Below are 21,933 nucleotides of genomic sequence, written 5' to 3' on the forward strand. Positions count from 1 at the left end.
GCCGAGCCCATTAGCTAATATAAAGTGGAATTTTTTGTTATTATTATATATATTTTATACATTCGATCGCGTCACTCTGCTCAAGAGCATCTCCGCGTGTTCAAGTCTCATGTAATACGAAAAAGATAATTTCAGGTTAGATCGCGTCTACAAGAAGCAATTTAATAGCTTAGAAAATCCATGATTTTCTTGAATTTTTCGGAAACTGTTCGTGCTTCATGTGGGAATTTCAGAATTGGGTTATTTTTTTGGTTATCTGAGCTATTCTTGAATGCTGATCATCAGATGTCTTGCATAATATTGTTCTGGTGGCTATGTTTTATTTTTCTCTGGGGCAGTTCAGATTCTGAGTTATGCTTTGAATCAATTACAAAGATCGATCCTGTTAATCTACTCGTAATTTATGCATGTTTGGTCGGTTTGGATCTTCTGTTTACGTGCATATGTGAATTGCACTTGCCAATTGAAATGACGTGTGATTCATTAAGAAATGTGTGTTTGGAAACGGGAATCGGGACAGGACGGGACATCTTTCGAAAGGGAGATGTGGGTTGTTTGTAGTACGTGGAAAGTTAACTTCTTTTCTTTGTATCAAGCATCTGCTTTGGTTTTTGGACGTTTCTCAGATTCTGTGCTGTGCAAATTTTTTGGAGGAATAAGGCAGAGTTTGATAATTCAAGGAGTTAGAGATGGTCCTTGTACTAGCATTGGGTGATTTGCACATACCACACAGGGCGCTTGATCTGCCTGCAAAGTTCAAATCCATGCTTGTTCCAGGAAAGATCCAACATGTAATTTGCACGGGCAATTTATGTAGCAAAGTAAGTATATCTGCTATGGATTGATTAGTTTTCTTGATTCATTATGATATATGCTTAGTTTATGTGTCTTTATACTGTTATAGGTAAATGTTTGAACTAGTGTTCTTTGGTAGGGCTTTTCAAAGTAACTTGACAATTTTGTATGGAATCTATAATGCTAGAATTGACATATAAAAATGTAGAACTGAAAGTAAAGCCTGTTCTATTATGAGGAAATAGTTAGCATTTTGTGTATATAACCGAGATTTGTATATTAGTATATTGTGATTTTGTGAACCAGAAGTTATTGCTTATAAACAATTTTTATGTGATTTTAAATTACATTAAGGTGTGGTTGAAGTTCTCAGATTTGTGTCAATATTCTTTTAAATTGCTACGTTTGGCTTTTTTGTTCCTAGAAATTTACTTTTTCTCAATGGGCAAGGAATGATGGTATGACTGTTTTGCCAATGGTGGACTGTTCAAAGAATGTACTCTGCTTTCAGGAGAACATGGAGAATGGGAAAATATTAAATGGAAAGGCTCATAAATAAGACGAATGGTAGAATTTGCAAGTCACTTGACCTCTTAATACTCTGAAAGATTGAGAATGTCATCTGAGCACAAGTGTAACTAAGATATATATGCTGGTCTTTTTTTGGGGTGGGGGGAGGGGTTGGGTTTAATTAGCAGTTTCATTTGCTTAAAATGCACTTCGCCTTGTGCAACAACATAGGAAAAACAATTATGGGTTACATGAGAATAAGTTTCATCCCTTTTCCCTTTGATGAGAGATTTATATCGGCTGTTAATTATGTTGAATTACACGTTACTTGTTGGAAGCAAATGTGACTTGTTCATAATTTGATGCAATTAACTTTTCTTACGTCTTGGAGTCTAGGATTAATAAAACTTGAAAACCTACTGTATATGTTAGCATTTTTTGTCTCCAAAGAAAAGCAAGGAAAACATTTCATACGAAAAGAGAGAGTCGAGTTAGTAGTATATATGACACGGTTGAGCATTATCAGAACTCGTGCAGACTCAGGATATTAAGCTGGTCTGTTTTTAGAGTTTCATATTTCACCAGTTTTTTCTTATCGCTTGTTTATGTGTAATCTGTACTGAACTTGGGTAACTTTCACAGTATATGATTATACATCTTATATAACTGTTTTTGCAGGAGGTTCATGACTACTTAAAAACTGTTTGTCCGGACTTGCACATCACTCAAGGAGAATATGATGAGGAGCCACGTTATCCTGAGAATAAAACCTTGACCATTGGCCAATTTAAGCTCGGTGTATGCCATGGTCATCAGGTGTGGTTCCTTTATTCTGATGTTATTCTCTCCACTTCGCTCAAAGATTACAGACCTACAGAAATTGATGATTTCTCTTTTCATACTAAGAGTACTGCTAATCTCTTTGCTTTTCACCGGCTTCATACGTTAAGGCTAAAACTGAGTCAAATTCGATATTCTTGATATCCTCGATTTAAAAACTATTGAATATCAACATCGGTTTTTTTTTTTAAAGAAGAGGGTACAAAATCCTTGATTCCGATTTTTTCTTATTGGAGTCATAAAACAGAAACATTGTAAAGCAGGGTCTACTGTTGAAAGATTTCCCCTAGCATTAATAAGCTTATTTCTCATGCAAATTCTGTTGAAGGTTATTCCATGGGGGGACCTGGACTCATTGGCTTTGCTCCAAAGACAACTGGATGTTGACATCCTCGTAACCGGGCACACACACCAGTTCACAGCTTACAAGCATGAGGCAGGAGTGGTTATAAATCCTGGATCTGCTACTGGCGCCTTCAGCAGCATCACTTATGATGTGAACCCGAGCTTTGTTCTCATGGATATTGATGGTCTACGTGTTGTCGTGTACGTTTATGAGCTTATCGATGGAGAGGTGAAGGTTGACAAAATTGATTTCAAAAAGACAGCAGCTTAGACGGTTTCAACCGACGAGTTATTTACATGGATTTAGCTCTCTTCATCTTTGAACAATGACTGAAATCAACTCAGTTTGTGTTAGCTGCAGCCTGAATGCGTTGGTTTTGATAATTTGATGGTGGTTATATAATTGTGGACGATGCCGGTTGATATTTGATGATGATGGTTGAGTTGAATTCGCTTGCCCGAGTTCGATGTTTTGCGGCATTATACGTATACTGATTACACTTGCAAGAAGTTGGTACTCAATACTTCAATCTCTCTTTATTCTTTTGACAGAAAATAGGAGTCTTCAATACAAAATACTAACAAAATAAACAATACCATTCTCAAGCTAGAAAAATAAAATGAACATAAAACAGAGTCCCATGACTCAAAATTTCTATCTAATGTGCAGTAAACCTATACACCATAACATGTCTGTACTTCTCCCCTGGATTAACAGTCTGCGAAGGGAAATTCGGATGATTCACAGAATCAGGGAACCCTTGAGTCTCCAGGCAAAACGCCGCATATTTCTTGTACACCGCACCATTCTTGCCGACTGTTTCCGGCAACATGTTGCTAGTATAAAACTGAACTCCGGGCTTATCGGTCCACAGCTCCATTTTCCTCCCTGATTTTCCGTCGTAAACCATGGCTGCCTTCGTGAAATGCTTCCCTCCACCGGTAATGTCCAGAACGTAGTTGATGTCATACCCATCTGGCAGCTGACTGAACTTGCTACCGATCGTCCGGGGTTCCAGAAAGTCGTAGGGGGTGTCTTTGACAGGAGAGATTTTACCTGTGGGAATAAGTTTTTCATCCACGGGGGTTATGCTGGAGGCATAGAGCTTGATGGTGTGTGAAAGTATGTCGCCGCTGCCATGACCCGCGAGATTCCAGTACGTGTGGGAGGCCAGATTGACTGGTGTAGCTTTGTTTAGGGGCTTGGCTTGCATCTTTATACCCAGCTTGTTTCTTCCTATGAGCATGTAGGTCACCATCACGGAGAGATCTCCGGGGAATCCTGTGTTGTCACATTGGAAATAAGAAAAGATTACCCGACTAAGACGAGAATATTCACTATAATGCAAAGAAAATAAATTTTAACTGATAGTACTGATGCATTGCTACCTTGTTCATCATCGTGACTATCATAGGTAAGAGTAACGTGGCTATGTTTCACATGCTCGGTCACCGTCCACACAACGTCGCTAAATCCTCTAGTCCCACCTATACACACACATACATATATATCATCCGAATCGTGAAATATTATATACCCTTTTCAAGGGAGGCATAATTTATGAATGATTATTGATTCTTTTTTGGTATTTGAATCTGAAATTATCTTACCATGGAGTGTGTTTCCATGATCATTAGCAGGCAATTGGTAGAGTTTGCCATCTAAAGTGAATTGAGCACCTCCGATCCGGTTAGCCACACGGCCAACAAGAGCCCCAAAGTAAGTTGAATCATTCTGTCAAAAGCCAAATTTCATAATCATCAAGAACAAAGATCACAGCCAAGAAAAATCAGAAGATAAAAAAGTTTTTTTTTTACAAATTTATTAATTAATTTATATATTTTACTAAATTTATGAAGATAATCAATCCAGTTTCAAATATATTATCTTGTCTTAAATAATAAAAATGTAAAACATCATTATTTAGCATTGTAATTAGTTTATGGCATAGAACTGTAGCCACTAGCCAAATCTCCTATCTGGTGCAAGAACTAGCGCAGGGTTGTTCGATCGGAGATATTCTAAAACTAATTGAATCTTTCGAGAGTATCAGATGGTATCAAATATCGCATTTGATCTTTTTATATTATGAATATTTAAGTCAGATTTCAGGGTTTTTTTTTTTTGGAGCTGGACGAGGTTTTTTCAATTCCTAGGTGGTCTGTCTACACATGAAATACATGATATATACACTAACCTTGTATCCATCAACAGAATCAAATCCTAAAACAACATCGTCAAGTTTCCCTGAAAAAAAAATAATAAATCCCACAAATTATATATCAAACCAAGAAATATTTTTGAACGAAACCATACAAAGCATTCTTCCACGTAAAATATGAACAAATTTTACTCACCATTCCGATCAGGCACGATAACAGATAGAACAGTGGCACCGTAGTTGGTGATCTTCACTGAAAAATCACCTTTTTCCAACTCATAAACCCCTATTTCTTCACCACCTTTGCACACATTTCCAAGTGCAAAACCCAAAATCAACACAAAGAAACAACACAATTCTTTGTCCATATTCAAGAAAATTTTGTTAAAAAGAAATGCAAGGAATTATCTTCTGACCCTTCCAATATATAGAAAGCGAGGATTGGATGATCAGCAAATGGATCAGGATGAATCAGAAAAGATTTGCGGTGCATTAAATGTATATTTCTGTTGGGATATTGGGATTTGGATAAGTGATTTTTTATAGAACAAGAGAGACAGACAGCTTAACTCCTGACGAAATAGAAATTAATTATGGGTGTGAAATTAATTAAGTGGATAATAGAGAAAATTATGCCTTGGAATAAGAGTGGCCATTTATGAGTAAACCATGTATTTTTGGATAAATTTAAATTTATTATGCTATAATGAGTAAAACATATTTCATGTGGTGTTGGAGAAAATATTGCTTGTATGGCGTCGAGGGTTTTTTCATGCTGGCTGTCGTTGATTTGGACGCATGAAAAAACCGTTGATGTCAGCTTTAAGGTAAAAAGAGAACATTGAAAAAGTAAAATTATAAAAATTTATGGCAAAAACTTGTGTGATACGGTCTAACGGGTCGTATTTTGTGGGACATATATCTAATTTGGTGGACACGTTTCACAGATAAAGATTAATGAGATTGTCTCAGGCTTACTCAAAATTTAGAATGCTCAAGTATTTTTTAATTGTTCCTTTTTTCCCTTCTTACTTTGGGTACCAAGATACAAATTGAAAATGGCATGCCATATTAGATTTATTCTATTATTTATAAATAAATTTTATCAAGCAGCTTTAGTTAATTCTTTTCAAATAGCTGGAAATTTATTTTTTTGTTATGTTGGTTCATAATATTTTAAATTTATTGACATGTTCTATTCCGTATATATAACAACTTTGGGATGTGCGGAATTGTTACACGATTCCCATCAAATCACGTTGATTGTGATATCATTATCCCATATTAGATGAAAATAAAAGTAAGAACTTAAAATATACTTTTATAGCAACTTAGGTTAACAATTTTCGTAAACCGAGTACGGATAAAAAATAGTTGTTATAGAAGTTCTTTGTGACGTTACATATGCACGGGTCTGGCCCGAGGCGTGACAATGGTAAAACTTTTTTTTATAATTCATAAAATACTTTCTAAACATCCAACTATATATATCACAATTTTCTTTATATTTCTTTCCAACAATTTCAATTTCAAAATTAATAATTCACTTTAATAATTTAAAAAAAAAACTAATTTATTCTCTAATTTTTCTACGAAACACACATATCACGCGTATAATATATGCATGTGAGTCAAAAATGTAAATCGACTCCTTCTATCAACAATTGTCACCGAAATAAATCTAAAAATAAATCGATAGAAGCACTATTTAGATCATAATTATAATAGTTCATAAGTTGAAAAAAAATTAGGATGGCAAGACTCAAAATTTTTAAGACACAACCACAAGCAAAAACTAATACAACCGACTATGTTTTTACCTATATTGAGACAATAATTATCCCTACTCTATAGTAAATTGAGTCTTTCAAAATAAAAAAAAAAATCTATATATATATATATATATATATATATATATAAATATATACATATACCATGCCCAGAAATCATCCTCAAACACATATATATACACAATGATGATGAGTTCTGTTAATTAGATTGTTAGTTTCTTCGGAGTCTCAAAATTTCGGTATGGCATAAATTTTTACAATTTTAAGTATCTCGATTATTTAAGGAGATCCATTATTGTGGTGTTTATGTGATGGAAGATTTTCAAGAATTTCCAAGATTTCGGTCATAGGTGGCCTATATTTTGGCTCCACATTTACACAACACAATGCAAGATTTGCAGCAACATAGGCTCCTCTCTTGGGATATTGGCCTTCTAACTTCGTGTCCATAATCCGGAATACTTTACCATTTTCATGTACATGAAGCTTCACCCAATGCACCAGGTTCTTCTCCTCGTCACACTTTGTTTCGTCGATAGCATGACGCCCTGTGAGCAACTCTAGCAACACAACTCCGAAACTGTATACGTCACACTTGACAGTAAGTTTACCTGTTAGGAAAACAACTCTTTTTCTCAGTTTGTCAAGCTACTAGATATGCTGTTATAAGGTTCCTGCAGGATATTTCTATCAGCTTGTGTGTATATTACACACATTTCGAGCCAATTCGAATCAACTAGTATGGATAGGCTTCCAATGTGCAATGTTATTACCTTTACTACATATATATCAATCAATAAGTTGCAAGTATATTTCAAAATTTAAGGCATGGAGGTCATTTCCATATGGAACATGATCAAATTCTGTCTTTTAAGTTGGTCTATTTTAGCTAGGTTTTGATCTTTTAAATAATCAATATTTGGTTTTTGACTTGTAAGTCAATCGTATTTCATTGAAATACTGACGTGACATCAAATTTATTCGTATATTCAGTGTCACATCATCACTTAATCAAAATAGAAGAAAAGCCAATAAAATCACAACTTATAGGATAAATACCAAATTTTGGCTACTACTTAAAAGAATCAAAAAAATACGTAGGACCGAGCATTTGTTGTTTTTACCAAAAGCTATAGTTGATCGTAACAGTGCTGTTTAGAAACAGGTGCAACTTAAATCTTTTAAACAGTTCAAGCATCACGTTGTGATTGCTCTAACCAGCAGGGACAATTATTGTACACATCAATCTTCCTCCCAATAATTACACTTTTTGCAATCAATAAGAATCGAACCCGTGACCTTGACTCTAATACCAATTGTAGGATCGAGCATTGACCGTTTTACCAAAAGTTATAGTTGATGCTTATGATGCAACTCAAAACTTTTAAATCGTACAACAACTCAATTAAACATCACGTTTTGATTGTTCTAACAAGTAAGGACAATTATTACACTCTAACAAAATATATGCCAAATTACACGACTACATAGCTCGGGTTTTAATTTCAAAACCTAACATTTGAGTTCGAGCTTGAGATTATTCAAGTTTCAGATCGAGCTTAGGTCATTTTAATTAAATTTAAGCTTGATTATACACATACCTGTGGTTCTATACTTTGGATCACAATATCCTTCGGTACCCATCACTTGTGTGGATACATGAGTATTAAATCCCGTTGGACCAGATTTTGCCAACCCAAAGTCTGAGAGCTTTGCATGAAATTCCTACACAGACAAAATGATCACTTCTAACATAAATTACAACAAGAAATAAGGATAATAGAAAATCTTATTCAAATACAACATACCGAATCTAACAAAATGTTTGATGTTTTGAAATCACGATAAATGACGGGCGACTCGGAGTCGTGAAGAAAACACAGCCCTCGAGCTGCAGCTGCAGCAACCTTGATCCTTGTTTCCCAGGAAAGAGGTGGCGCATTTTCTGCATTAGAAGAAATGTTGATGCTAATTTCTTGTTTATGACAGGAATTTTATATTATAGTTAACTAATATCTTTATTATAGAAGAATTATAAATATAAAGATTAAATTATTTACTTTTGAATAAGTGATTCTCCAAGCTGCCACCGGGCATGAATTCATAAACCAAGATTCGGTCTTCGTCTTCTAATGAATATCCAATGAGTTTTACAAGATTTGGATGCCTAAGCCGACCCAAATAGTTCACTTCTGACTGCCCAAAAAAAAAAACAAGAGGGAAAATTAATGGGAAAGGATGAATGATGATTATATATGGACTGCTGTCATTATTTACACAATCAGAATTAAATAAATCGATATTCTGCCAATGCAAGTTTACTTTGCATCATCAAATATATGAAAGTTTGCATTTTTCGTCTTATATGTTTTTTTCTTTGTGATTTTAGTCCTTTATGTTATTAAATTTAATTTTAGCTAGTCATGTATCTTCGAATTTTAGTCTTTTTTCATTGAAATGTTGATGTGTTACTTTACACGTTAACATTATATTATTGTCACATCAACATCACGTAGAAAAAGACTAAAATTACTAAGGAAAACAAAGTTAGGAGCCTAAAACTGAAATTTAACAACATAGATGATCAAAATCACAAAAACGCAAATTTATAGAACATAAAAAAGGAACTTTTCCTAAAATATATTTGTGATACAAGGAACCTATTATCCACGTACGATATGTTTTGTAAGTGGAAAAATCGGAAAAATTCTTGCAAGTTGGCATATTTTTGCTTTTGATTATATAAATCTTGAAAAAAATATATTCTTTTTTAGTACTTTTTCGTCAAAGTGCCAACGTGGCGTAAACTCGTCAGCAATATCCAGGATCATGTTAATATTATCGACACATTGTCAGTACTATATAAAAAAGAACTAAAAGTGGGAAAAAAATACTTATTGCAAAAATACCAAACTTTGATGATTTGTGGGGCTAAAAACCAAAGCAATTCTTAAATTACATGACGATTTCGCTAATTTTTCCTTTTGTAAACGATACTCCATACCTAGGAGTGTGTGTAGGCATAAAAAATTATAATGTAACATTTGATATTACACCATATACCATTTTAATTAAATACTTACATCGTTTTCAATAAGGTTACACGAAATATATAGTAAATGTAAAATGCAAAAGATCATTTAAAACGATGTATTTGTCATTTTTCAGGATAAGAAAATTAATTAATGTAATAAAATTACCAAGAATGGGAACAAAACTAACCAACCACTCCTTATGACCCTGGAAACCTCGAGGTATCGACATCTTGATAGCGACTTCCATGCCCGATCCAGGCCTTGCAGCGGCGAAAGTTTCCTCATCCAACCACCCTTTGTAAACACGGCCGAAACCTCCTTCGCCGAGCAAATTATCCTTGCAAAAATTCGAGGTGGCTTTCTTAAGTTCATTAAACTTAAATGCCTTTAGATATGGTGACGATAATATCTCACTCTCTGATCTCGGCATTGGTAATTTACTAGATTTCCCATGTTCCATCGATGTCTCCGGATTCGTGGTTGCTAAGGAGGAACTAGGTTTCTCAAGTCTTGGAATAGTGTCGGGTGTTGGCAATTGTGAACAACTAGCTTTAGGGTTCTTGTTGTGAGGCTGGTGGGAAAGATTCGGAGTGGGCAATGGATGACTCTTTTGGTGAGTTTGATCCTCCATATTTACTGAAAATTCAATTAAGAAAATTATTTTATGTTTTTTAAGAAATTAACATGACAAACACACACACACACATATATGATTAAGTCTCTTGTGAGACGGTATCACATATCTTTATTTGTATTACAGTCAACAATATTCATATTTACGATAAAAAATGGCATTTTTGGCATAAACAGTAGCACTTTGTCATGCGATACTCAAATTGAAGATATGTCTCATATAATTGAGAGTGAGTCTCATGTGAGACCGTCTCACGGGTCATAATTCGTGAGACGGGTCAACTCTACCCATATTCACGATAAAAAGTAATACTCTTAGCATAAAAAATTATACTTTTTCATGGGTGATCCAAATAAGAGATCCGTCTCACAAATACGACCCGTGAGACCGTCTCACACAAGTTTTTGCCTATAATTGATCTATGAAACTGTTTTACAAAAGTTTTTGTGTGTGTGTGTATATATATATCATAATTCTTCAAACTTCTTTATATATATATATATATCTTAAACAAGGCAAAAACTTGTGTGAGACGGTCTCACGGGTCGTATTTGTGAGACGGATCTCTTATTTGGTTCACCCATGAAAAAGTATTACTTTTTATACTAAGGGTGTGTTTGGTTGAGTGGATTAAATAAGGATAGATTAATAGACAAATATGTATCGTTAAAATTTTAAGATGTTTTAATAATCATTTTGACCCGGTTTAAGATCCAATTTTATTAATCAAATAGTTATCCATAAAATTGGAGCTTAAACCGGGTCAAAATGATTATTAAAACAACTTAAAATTTTAACGATAAATATTTGACTATTAATCTATCCTTATTTAATCCACTCCACCAAACACACCCTAAGAATATTACTTTTTATTGTGAATATGGATAGGGTTGACCTGTCTCACAGATTATGATCCGTGATATGGTAGACCCACTCCTTAAACAAATATATCGAGAATCTTGGATCACGAATTGTGGTACTTTTGAATCCCCTATGCAAACCCTAATAACTGTATAACATTTCAGACGAGAACGATGCATGATTCTCTTTAACAAAACCCGAAAGCGAACCGATAATTGGCTCAATATTAACGCAAAAATGCATGCATACAGACACATAATGTCGATTATAAATTGGAATATCAAATTTAAGATGAAAAAAATAAGGATAATATAGAGGAAGAAAAGATTACCTGAAAACGAAGGTTGATTCGACGATCTTTTATGACTTCCCACGTCGAAATTATTATCTAATTCCACAAAAATTTGCTTCTGCCTTTGACTTGAATTGGTATTGCCAACATTAATATCATGAAGATTTGTTGAATTATTCTCGATTCCCACATTTTCTTGATTTCTGCCTACACTGGGATCACCCTTATTTTCAAGAGAATTTATTGTGCCATCATCGTATTCCTTTACCACTTTCTTATTCCTTCGAATGCAATTTCCCATTCTAAGAACGAAGACCTTTCTAGAACTATGCAAAAAACACCCGAAAAAATTCAAGAAAACAACTTCTTTCGACGTGGTTTCCACCATTTTTTTGTCTTCTTCTCCATCCTCGTTTTCGCGAGGAGAAGAAGAAGAAAAATGTTGGGTGAAAAAGAAATACGTCATGACTCATGAGGATAATCAAACAAAGGCTAAAAAGGAAGACTAATATTAATGACTGATGCTACATATACATCAATATTTGTACATCAATTTGCACAACACATGAAATCCAATACAAAAATTCAATTTGTCAAAATCTCAGCATACATTGAATACAAAATCTCGCGATATAACAGCAAAAATCTAGCTGATATAAGTTGTAAATATCTATAGCGATATAGAAAAAAATCAGTGTCATTTTCCATAACGAATTTAATAATGTTAAGTAACTTTGATGATTCTAAAATTTATATTAACCTATTTTAATTATATATTTAAAATAAATTGTCTTTTTTTTTAGTTGAAGGGCTTTTGGGTAATGTTGCCCTATCTAATTGCCCAAAATATCTTTATTTGCTAAAACAATTCTGCTTTATTGGCTAAAAAAGTGGCAAGAATGAAGAAAATTTTGATAATGTATAAATTTTGACCATTGACCGAGAAGCGATAAGACAATAATGCCCTTGAAAAATACATATAAGTAAATTTTCAAGAAGTATCAAGGTAGTGACAATAATGTCAGTCAAAGTTGGTAATAAATATATTCATTTTGAATAAGTCGTTTACTGGGGAAAAAATTGTTGAATAAATTCGGTCAATGTTTGTTAGGGTTTCAACGTATTTCACTCCTAACCACAGTTAGAGTTTTCCAGAAAAGATCGTTTAAATTTTGAATAATAAAAGGCAAAAAGGTTAAGGAATAAAGTAAATATTCAAATTTAGAATCGAAAACTTTGACCAGAAAAATGTACGTACCTAATTAATATCTGGTTTATAACATATCTGATATCGAGATTTTATGTTTGTGATGAGATTTCGGGTTCGAAATCAAATGGTACAAACTCTTTCTCAAGTTAACAAAAAAAGTACCTAAATTGTGGTGTTAATGCTATTGCAATGAACAAAAAGGTTAATTTTTTTTTAAAAAAAAGTGTTTGGATACAAATGTATTTATCTTTAAAAAAATTGAGTAGATTTTTGAAGAAAATTGTATAAAAGAACATTTTGGATGCGTAATACATCTTAAAAAATAAAATTATATTTTTGGTCATGTAACAGTTGTATATTTTATATTTTTAATCATGTCATTGATTAATTTACAATCTGAATCCATTAATTTTCATTATTTTCGATTGTAGACCTTTTTCATCGGAGTGATTGTGTACGTGGCGTCAGAAAATGATGACGTGACGTCGAAAATTACAGACGTGGCAAAAGATTTTGTTGGTGTGTTTGATGTCATATCAGTACTCACCCTGGTTGAAAAAGATTAAAATCGAGGGAAAAACACAAGTTATGGACTAAGACGCAGCGAATTAATTGATAATACGACAAAAATGAAAATTTTGTAATTTACGGGAACAAAAAAGTAAATTTTTCATCTTAAAAAACATGGAAATATACTTTTTCATGGCAACTTTAGTTTTTATACTTTGAATGTAACAGTAAACGAGAATGCTTATTTAATTAATGAGTTCCAAGCAAAAGTTATTAAAAAAGGTAGTGTTTCAATTTCTTAAAAAAAGTAAACTTTGTAATATAATCATTTTTTAAGCATTTGCAAATACTATCATATTAATTTCTGGTTTCTTGATTTCGGTTTGAGATTTTTCAAAATTGAAAAAAAAAAAAGAAGAAGCTAATATTATAATATTTTAAGATAAATTTAAAGTGTTTTCTCTAGAAATTTTGAAATAATTTCTCCGTCTAAATCCAATAAAATTTAAATCAATTTTTTTTTTCCATTACATAAAATTATTAAACTTATCATAGATCAAGTTTGATTGTTTCTTCTCCTCAAGGTAATTATCAATCACAGATAATCTAGATATAATTATTTACTCGGTTACTTGTAAACATAAAAGAATTGAGCAAGCGCCGACCTTAATTCTGAGCTAGAATCGAGCGTTTATCACTTTGTAAAAACTTTAGATTTTTTTATTTAATTAAATATATTTTCATTTTAAATGCATTTTTCGTTCAACGACGATCAAATAGAACATGCAAATTTTTGTAAAATGAAAAGACACATAGTGTATTAAATTGAAAAAAGAAGAAAACATAAATTAATCAGAGTCTCTATTGTTTAATTTTCACAATTAATTGCTTATATTAGTAAAATAAGGTCAAATATTCATTTAACCTATTCTTCTTCATTTTTAGTCAAACTTAGGTGAAGAATACTTGTAAAAATCGTTAATCAAATCCTTGAAATTATTTAATCCGGGCAGTGTTTATTTTTCTCTCGAATCCAATTTATAATACATAGAAAGCCACAATTTTCTAACACGATAATATTTTCTAGTGTGGACGTGTTCTCCTCTTAAAAAACTATTGGCATAATGGAGAGTTGATGCCTTTTAAGCACTCAACATACTCTGTAGATGGTGTATATTTTCTTATGAGATGTGGGCTTAGGGGCCTCAATCACCGTTATTTATAGGCGTTTCTCATACCATCGATGAGTGTATCAGGAGCCGAGAGTCAAAAAAAGAAGCGTGTACGCATTCAATTTCTGAAGTTGAGGCTGCATATGTATGTTTTGTCAAAAGTTGTAGGCAATGGCCGTCGCCATTTCTTACACGATTTTTTTCTTCCTTTGATATGTGTCATTTTTTCTTACACTACATGATCTTCTCTTTGAGCGAATCATTTGGTTTATTTTTTGAACTATATTTTTCTATAATAAGGGTAAAGAATATGGAACATGATTAAGAGCGATTTGGAGACCATGACTCATATATAAATAATGTTCATCATTATCTTCTGATATTTTTGTTTTAATCATCATAAAAACAGAAATTATACTTATGTGTCTACACATTAAAATCCAACAATCTATTAGATATATTGAAACTCAATAACCGTAAACATAAATTAATCATTTTATTTTAGGCTTAACTCAATCGACGATACAAAATGCATAATTATCACATATAAGCCGATATAAATAAAATTGATCCAATATATAAAGTCTATGTTCTTGCTTCATGTCTGACCAACGGAAAGTGTTTAGTTGGTCTATTTATGTTAAATTAGAATTTAGAAACCTATAGTAACTTGAGTTAAATACGAAGTTCATTATATACAGTCGTATTTGCACAAACATGCAGCCCACGTCTGACTTTTATCAGTAGATCGAAAGACCGCAGTGTCTCGTGGAAAATCAAGTGACCCATCACATTTAAGGAATTCTATAGATTAAATTAAATGATTAGTTTTATCATAAATTAAAATAAAATTCAGATAAGATCACAACATTTTATGGCCAAAAAAAAAATTGCATAAATATTTTAAGCAGACAATTTTAGTTAGTTACCAGAATTCATGCCATATTTACGTGTTCTGCTCTTGTAGTTCCCATGCATACTCTACTGTCTTTTATACGTGTTCTGCTCCTGTACTTCCTTTGCACATATATATATATATATATATATATATATATATATATATATATATATATATATATATATATATATATATATATATATATATATATATATATATATGTATAAAATAAAGTTTCGAATAAAATATCATTACACTAAATTTATGTTTTTGGGGAAAAACCCAACAACCATGGATCAAGTAAGTTGTCTAAATTTTTTGGCCCTATATTTTTGCTTATTTCTTGTCGTTGTCAAATTGTAGTTTTAGTATGTTATCTTTGTTTTTTGACAATTTTAATCATATTTCTGTCATGAAGCTAAGTTGTCTAATGTCATATCATTATTTCAATGAAAAAGAATTAGAATTATAAAAAATCGGAAGATGTAGGAGTAAAATTAAATTTGTTAACATAGTGGACCAAAATCGCAAACTGACAAAAAAAGGACCAAAAGTACAATTTTTTCTTGTGGTTTTGAATCTTTAATCGATCAAATTTTGAACATAGTGCAATAATTAAATTTTCTCCAACGTGCTAACATGACATCGGTAAATGTTGTTAAAAAAAGTTGGATGTATACTTAAAATTACACTCAGACTTGGATTTTGTATGATAATTAGATCTGAGTATAGAAGAAATGAAGTTTCGATAGTAAATCGACCTACCGTATACTAAGAACTATAGAGTAGAGGGACAACATATATCAGAGTGTGGATAATGTTTGAATCCAATTAGAACTTATTTATTTATTTTTTATTATCTATTACACTTGTAAAAGAAAATGTTATCTTTGTGCATTTAACATGACTTTTGTTGTTATATCATGTTTAAATTTAGAATTCTTTTCGGAAAAAATCAGATAGGATGAGAAGAAAAAATCAATTTATTGCATTGACAGAATTTTAATTATCAATTATTAAGGACCAAAAGGTTTTATTGACCAACACACACTATCAATTTCAGAATTTTCCCAACATTTTGGCAATCAAATTTTATATATTTTTTGTTTTCCATATATATAAAAAAAAGACAGTATGGAGTAGAATTCATTGTTTTTGAAAATTAGTTAAAACACATCACATGATGTCTAGTTTAATATTTATGTGTGAATTCCAAAGAGTGATAGAAAAATAGGAAATGTTCCGCTCCTTGAAACCCTTCTTATTACATCGATTTCCGTCTTAATTAACAATACATTGAAAAAAAAATACTAAAATTGTAAAAAAAAAAAAAAAAAAAAGATAGGAGACTAATATTGAAATTAACTGCATAGAAAACTAAAATCGCAAACAAAGAAATTTAAACATTCAAGATTACATTGATTTTTTTTCCACATGTTATAACTAAATCCATATGAATTAAAACCCTTCTTATTACATCGATTTTCGTCTTATTTAACGGGTTGTAAAACCCGGGAAAAAACAAACAAACAAACAAAATATTATATTCTCAAAAAGTTTGATGAACTGAAATCTCAAATATTCATTTTGAAAGCAAGTTTCTGATGAAATCCGCCTGAGTGGTATCTGTTGTTTCCAATAATTCCGACAGCCTCTCACTTAAGTTATCCACTTCTTCATGCAAATTTCGAATGTAATTGCATGTCTCTTGTAGCACTTTAGCTGCTGACATCTGCAAATTTTAGAAATATATTGATTTAGTTATAACGTGAGAAGAAAACCAATGTAATCTTGAATGTTTAAATTTTCTTATCTCTAATTTTATTTTTCTATACAGTTAAATTTCAGTATTAGTCTACTGTTTGTTAGTGTACTCATAACTCATAAGCCCGACCATGATTTTATTTTTCTATACAGTTAAATTTCAGTATTAGTCTACTGTCTATTTTTTATCGTTAATATGTGCAGTATCATATCAGCATTATGCAAAATAATAAAGAGAAAAAATACCAAAATTAAAGTATAAACTAAGACTGAATTTTTTACAAAATAGAGTACCAAAATCGCTAAAAAAACAAACATATATACCTAAAATTACAATTTTCGCGTTTATCACTCTATGTTCAAATATCCAATGGCTCATAGGTATATATAACCAAGCACTGACTGTATACATACTTCATTAACATGCATGTTTATATTATTACAAATTATGAGCACTTTACAAACATATCAATAAACAAGCATTAATCAAAATGAAGCGAAAAAAATACCTTATTCGAGTGGTTATTATGAATCTGAGGAAGAAGTAGCTGCAACCGAGATGCGAGTTCATTGATCTGTTCATCCGCGGTGATTCTTGAAGATCCCGAATGCCAGCTTGATCTCGATGATCTGCGAGACATTTTTCTGTAAGATTTATATGTATGCAAAATGCACAAATAATTAAGTACTTTCTGGGATTTAGAGGAAGAAAAATGGATGGAATTTAAAGAAACGAGGTATTTATAGTAATAGATTTGTTGAAGTTATCGAGTGAAGTGCAAGTATTTGCAAGGGTGAGGAGTTTGAGGCAATGTAATGGAGCTGTATGTAGGCTTAAATATATAGGATTTTGGATGACGTCATGAAATGATTAAAAAGAAATCGAAAAATGAAAAACATATAAATTAGCGACTTAAAAACCCTCTTTGCAAATTTTTATATCCAAAAAAATCCTAAGAAAAATATAAAATCGTTAGTAAAAAATACTCTTCCACATTATTACCAAAAAAATGGTAATAAAATTGAGAAATGGTTGAGATTAGTATTTCCGAGTAGGTCTCTTGTGAGACGGTCTCACGAATCTTTATATGTGAAACGAGTCAAATAAGATATTCGTCTCACAAGAGACCTTTCTCCGATTTTCACAACCCTACCCAAATAAGATATTCGTCTCATAAAATACAACCTGTGAGACCGTCTCACACGAGTTTTTCCTTTATAATAACAAAAAGTACGGTAAGAATATGTTCAGATATTTAATATCCCTACTTATAAAATTAATTTTGAATCTGAACTTATTATAATTTGCCTGAAAGTATAAATAAATTAAAATAACTTATTTTGTATATTTAACAACCTAATTGTAGTTATTTAAGGTAACAAATTATTAGTATTCTGTCTAAACCAAATGTCTAATATCGAATACATATTACGTATTAAAATTCAATATAATATTTGCAAAAATCTTATCATTTAAAGGAAAATAAAAAAATTAAATTATATTTGAATAATAATATATTTAAAAAGTTTTAATCCAAAAATAACTTTGACTTTCAAAGTCTGATGTCCAGTCCACATCGACCACACATCCTTGAGTGTGTGTACTGTGTACCACGTTCCCAGCTATCAGTATCCAGCTTAAAATATAAATGAAGATTAAATTATTTCATAAAAAATTAGTTATTTAAATTTATATATATATATATATAATCGATTTAAAAAATCTAAAAACAATTAATGAATTATTATATGATAAATATTTACATATGAATAAATGTAAAAAAAATTGAAATATTTTCAAGAATTTAGTTGTTTTCATTAAAAATAGGGATCACTTCAAATTAAGTATGATTGGTCAAGGCTCTCATCCCATCTCATTGATGACTCACTGCATATTTATTATATTTTTAGATCAGATTATTAGATATATCGTTAAGTATAATAATTTTTTCTGCTGTTTAGAACAATCGAAACATGATACTTGAGCTGATGTATGATTAAAAAATTAGAGTTGTACCATTACCACCACTATGAGTTTTGGTAAACGGCAAACTTTCGGTCCTAAAATTGATATAAGAGATAAAATCACGTGTTCGATTCTCATTGAGAGATATATTGTTGGGTGCAATAATTGTCCTTACAATCGAAATATGATATTCGAGCTGTTGTACGATTTAAAATATTTTAGTTGCACTATCGTTATAAATTTTTGTAAAACAACAAAAGTTCGATCATATATATTAATAAGATAAAATTGAAGTAAAGATTGTTCAGCATGGATGCCGGAGCACATGACTCTATTCAACAGTGAAGCTTTAATTTCTTTATTTATTTTTCATTTGGAAACCAATGGGCCACTTAAGAGGTTTTGATAGCTTGAAAAGTTTAATTAATTATATATTGATATGCTAAGCATATGCTATCTACTGATTACTCGTACCAATATATAGTAATTAAGAGCGTTTGATTCAGAATAATTTATTATGAAAAACTAGATATCTCATTTCTGTCACCTATGAATAATTTAAATGATGGCACGATTATATATATAGACAAAAACTTGTTTGAGACGGTCTCTCACGGATCGTATTTTGTGAGACGTGTCTGTTATTTGGGTCAGTCATTAAAAAATATTATTTTTTATGCTAAGACTATTACTTTTTATTGTCAATATCGGTAAAGTTGACTCGTCCCACAGATAAAGATTCGTGAGACCGTAAGCCCTATATATATATGTATGTATGTATGTATGTATATATTTGTTGTTTCTGGATTGATTAAAAGTCGGTGGAAGTTGGAGATCTAGGATTAAGATTATTAATATGTTGACTTCAAAGGGTATTTTAATTAGTGGAATATGTGATAGTTTGATCAATGATCAGGAGTTCGATTTCTCTTACAAACACTTTTTGGACAAGATTGTTGTACAAGGCATATTCAGTACTGTTTATCTAGCAAATGTGGTTTGAAATCTAATGTGCTCGACTGTAGGTTTACTCTATTAAAAGAAAACAACAGTTAGTTCCATCGTCATAAAAAATTTTTTAATCAAAATTTTAATTTACCATATAAGACAGATGATGCAATACACATTGTGTGCTCATATATCAGATTTAATGTAGTTATTTGGTAATTTTTAATATAAAATATTTCGATGTATTATATCGTTATTTCAAATACAAATATATTTAATAGATAATAAATAAATAAATAAATCAGAAGATAAAAGATATAATTGTTTAGTATTAAGTTTAGCTCGATAAGTTTAACGAAACTCAATCTTAACTTTAGAACAGCCCAAAATCATGATGGGCTGGAAAATCACAGATCTGACCAGGCCCAAAGCCTAGATGGCAATCAATTCTAGCCCAAATAGAATACCAACCAGGTCCAAGTCAATTCTGGAGCCCCATTTTGGAACATTCCGTTACCGAGCAAGATCGGGTCGAGTTTGAATAATCAAATATGGATAATTAATATTGATCTCTCCAATGACCAATTATTCGTCAACACAAAAATTCGTGTAATACCGTTTTGCAGATCAATTTTGTTTGATAGATATTGATAGATATTCGACTGGATTAATGAAAAAGTATTGTAAAAGTATTATTTTCATTTTAAATATGAATCGGGTTGAGTCGTGAAAATAAGATTTGATCAATCTTCCAAGGTATACTAATACATGGACCTATGGCTGTAACATAAGCCATGAAAAACCAGTTGTTCTACTAGTGAACTAATTGGTAGGCTACTTGTGCAACAGATGCTCGTTCGTCATTTAGAAGGATGCAATCTTTGCGGATAGAGCTCCAAGAGCTCGGGAATTTCATCTGCAAAGCTTAACACGAACTGCTCGAAGAACGATTTCTTCGAGATGATAAGAACACCGATCCAGCTAGTATTCTGCCTCAGCAGACCTCTGGACTTCAAGACTTGACACACCGAACATCTTGGGATAATCGTCTTCTCCAAACTCAACGAAACTATCTGTGGAACACTATGAAAAACCAAAGGATCACACATTTTATTGATGACATAATCCAGAGCTCTGTTGATCTTATCCTCTGATGCTCCCATACACCATGGAAATCTTCTAAAAGCCGCGAGAACTTGAGCCTCGGAATAGCCCCATTTCTTGTACACCTCCATCTTCCTATGCCAATTCGAACTAGTCGGCTTCCTCATCACGTATATCCCTGTAAGAAAGTTGGCTCTACAAGGATCGAATCCCATTTCCTTAATCCTCTCCGTACACATCCTCAATTTATCAGGAGACATCACGAGTAATCTTGGATTTGTTTTGAAAGCACTCGCGATTTTAACCTCGGGGACTCCTGCATTGAGCAAACTCGCCACATTTGAGGCCATGATGCTCTGCACATTCATCTCTAAGACAGACGGGCACTGTTTGATTACGTCTATCGCATCCTCATTCGATTTCAGAAAACTCTTGATAAATTCGAAAGACGGGATGATTTGGTTTTCTAAGCTCCTAACAAGCATGCTTCTCGAAGAAGATATAATCTTAGCAGTGTCCGGAACAGATATGCCTAAAGAATGGAAAAATTGGATCTTGGGCAAAAGATTTCTCTCGGGCTTCAACTGAAAGACTACGGGAGTTTTTCTAACGACGAGTGAGATCTGGGCATCACTAAAACCATGTTTCTTGAAGAATGCAATGATTGATTCTGGGATCTCCGTGCCTCTGAAATTTATTTTCTCGGATGCTCGTAAAGCCCTTTCTCGAGAAAACCCAAAAAATTTAATCAGATAATCTGCTGCTGCAGATGAGTTCCCATTCGCATTTCTTGATTCGGATTTGTGAATCTTGGCTGCGGCGACAGCTGATGACGAAAATAGAGAAAACTGAAGGAAATGGAGTCTGTGTACAGGTGAAGGATCGAATGAAGCAAACTTTACGTAATTCAACGTTTTCAACATGAATCGTAGCATTATAGGTTTTGAAAGAAGATGATTCTCTTGTATTAGGGGATCTGAGGCAGAGGCACCGCGAAGAACCCTAAACCCCAATGGCAATGTTTTATTATTTTTTACTTCATTAAAAAAACAATTTTTTTTATGAAATTAAAAATAGAAGTGAAGTTCGTCACGTGG

At 32.2% G+C, this 21,933-nt stretch overlaps 5 protein-coding genes across 6 annotated transcripts; 1 reads left to right on the forward strand and 4 right to left on the reverse strand.

Annotated features, from left to right (window-relative positions):
• Nucleotides 1–2,952, forward strand: LOC140819528 (vacuolar protein sorting-associated protein 29-like). Of its 2 annotated transcripts, none has more exons than XM_073179656.1 (4): nt 1–135; nt 627–821; nt 1,984–2,121; nt 2,474–2,952. In XM_073179656.1, the coding sequence occupies exons 2-4, from the start codon at nt 690–692 to the stop codon at nt 2,759–2,761; spliced, it is 558 nt and encodes a 185-aa protein (XP_073035757.1). In that variant the 5' UTR covers nt 1–135; nt 627–689; the 3' UTR covers nt 2,762–2,952. The 2 variants fall into 2 exon arrangements, with proteins under 2 accessions (XP_073035757.1, XP_073035758.1); XM_073179657.1 differs by having other exon boundaries at nt 66–135; nt 661–821.
• A 55-nt stretch (nt 2,953–3,007) lies between these two features.
• Nucleotides 3,008–5,198, reverse strand: LOC140819527 (uncharacterized). Its single transcript, XM_073179655.1, has 5 exons — nt 4,849–5,198; nt 4,689–4,738; nt 4,102–4,225; nt 3,880–3,978; nt 3,008–3,772 (listed from the first exon to the last, which is right to left on the reverse strand). Exons 1-5 carry the CDS (start codon nt 5,018–5,020, stop codon nt 3,150–3,152), a joined length of 1,068 nt encoding a protein of 355 aa, XP_073035756.1. The 5' UTR covers nt 5,021–5,198; the 3' UTR covers nt 3,008–3,149.
• Nucleotides 5,199–6,606: 1,408 nt separating this feature from the next.
• Nucleotides 6,607–11,726, reverse strand: LOC140819525 (probable serine/threonine-protein kinase PBL18). Its single transcript, XM_073179654.1, has 6 exons — nt 11,304–11,726; nt 9,665–10,113; nt 8,503–8,638; nt 8,251–8,387; nt 8,044–8,167; nt 6,607–7,053 (listed from the first exon to the last, which is right to left on the reverse strand). The coding sequence occupies exons 1-6, from the start codon at nt 11,650–11,652 to the stop codon at nt 6,722–6,724; spliced, it is 1,527 nt and encodes a 508-aa protein (XP_073035755.1). The 5' UTR covers nt 11,653–11,726; the 3' UTR covers nt 6,607–6,721.
• A 4,806-nt stretch (nt 11,727–16,532) lies between these two features.
• Nucleotides 16,533–17,552, reverse strand: LOC140820012 (transcription factor PRE3-like). Its single transcript, XM_073180309.1, has 2 exons — nt 17,328–17,552; nt 16,533–16,786 (listed from the first exon to the last, which is right to left on the reverse strand). The coding sequence occupies exons 1-2, from the start codon at nt 17,457–17,459 to the stop codon at nt 16,637–16,639; spliced, it is 282 nt and encodes a 93-aa protein (XP_073036410.1). The 5' UTR covers nt 17,460–17,552; the 3' UTR covers nt 16,533–16,636.
• A 2,904-nt stretch (nt 17,553–20,456) lies between these two features.
• LOC140819971 (transcription termination factor MTERF8, chloroplastic-like) lies at nt 20,457–21,873 on the reverse strand. Its single transcript, XM_073180255.1, has one exon. It carries the CDS (start codon nt 21,769–21,771, stop codon nt 20,593–20,595), a length of 1,179 nt encoding a protein of 392 aa, XP_073036356.1. The 5' UTR covers nt 21,772–21,873; the 3' UTR covers nt 20,457–20,592.
• Nucleotides 21,874–21,933: the final 60 nt, after the last annotated feature.

The sequence above is a fragment of the Primulina eburnea genome, chromosome 18 (assembly GCF_022965805.1).
Source record: "Primulina eburnea isolate SZY01 chromosome 18, ASM2296580v1, whole genome shotgun sequence".
Taxonomy (NCBI): domain Eukaryota; kingdom Viridiplantae; phylum Streptophyta; class Magnoliopsida; order Lamiales; family Gesneriaceae; genus Primulina; species Primulina eburnea.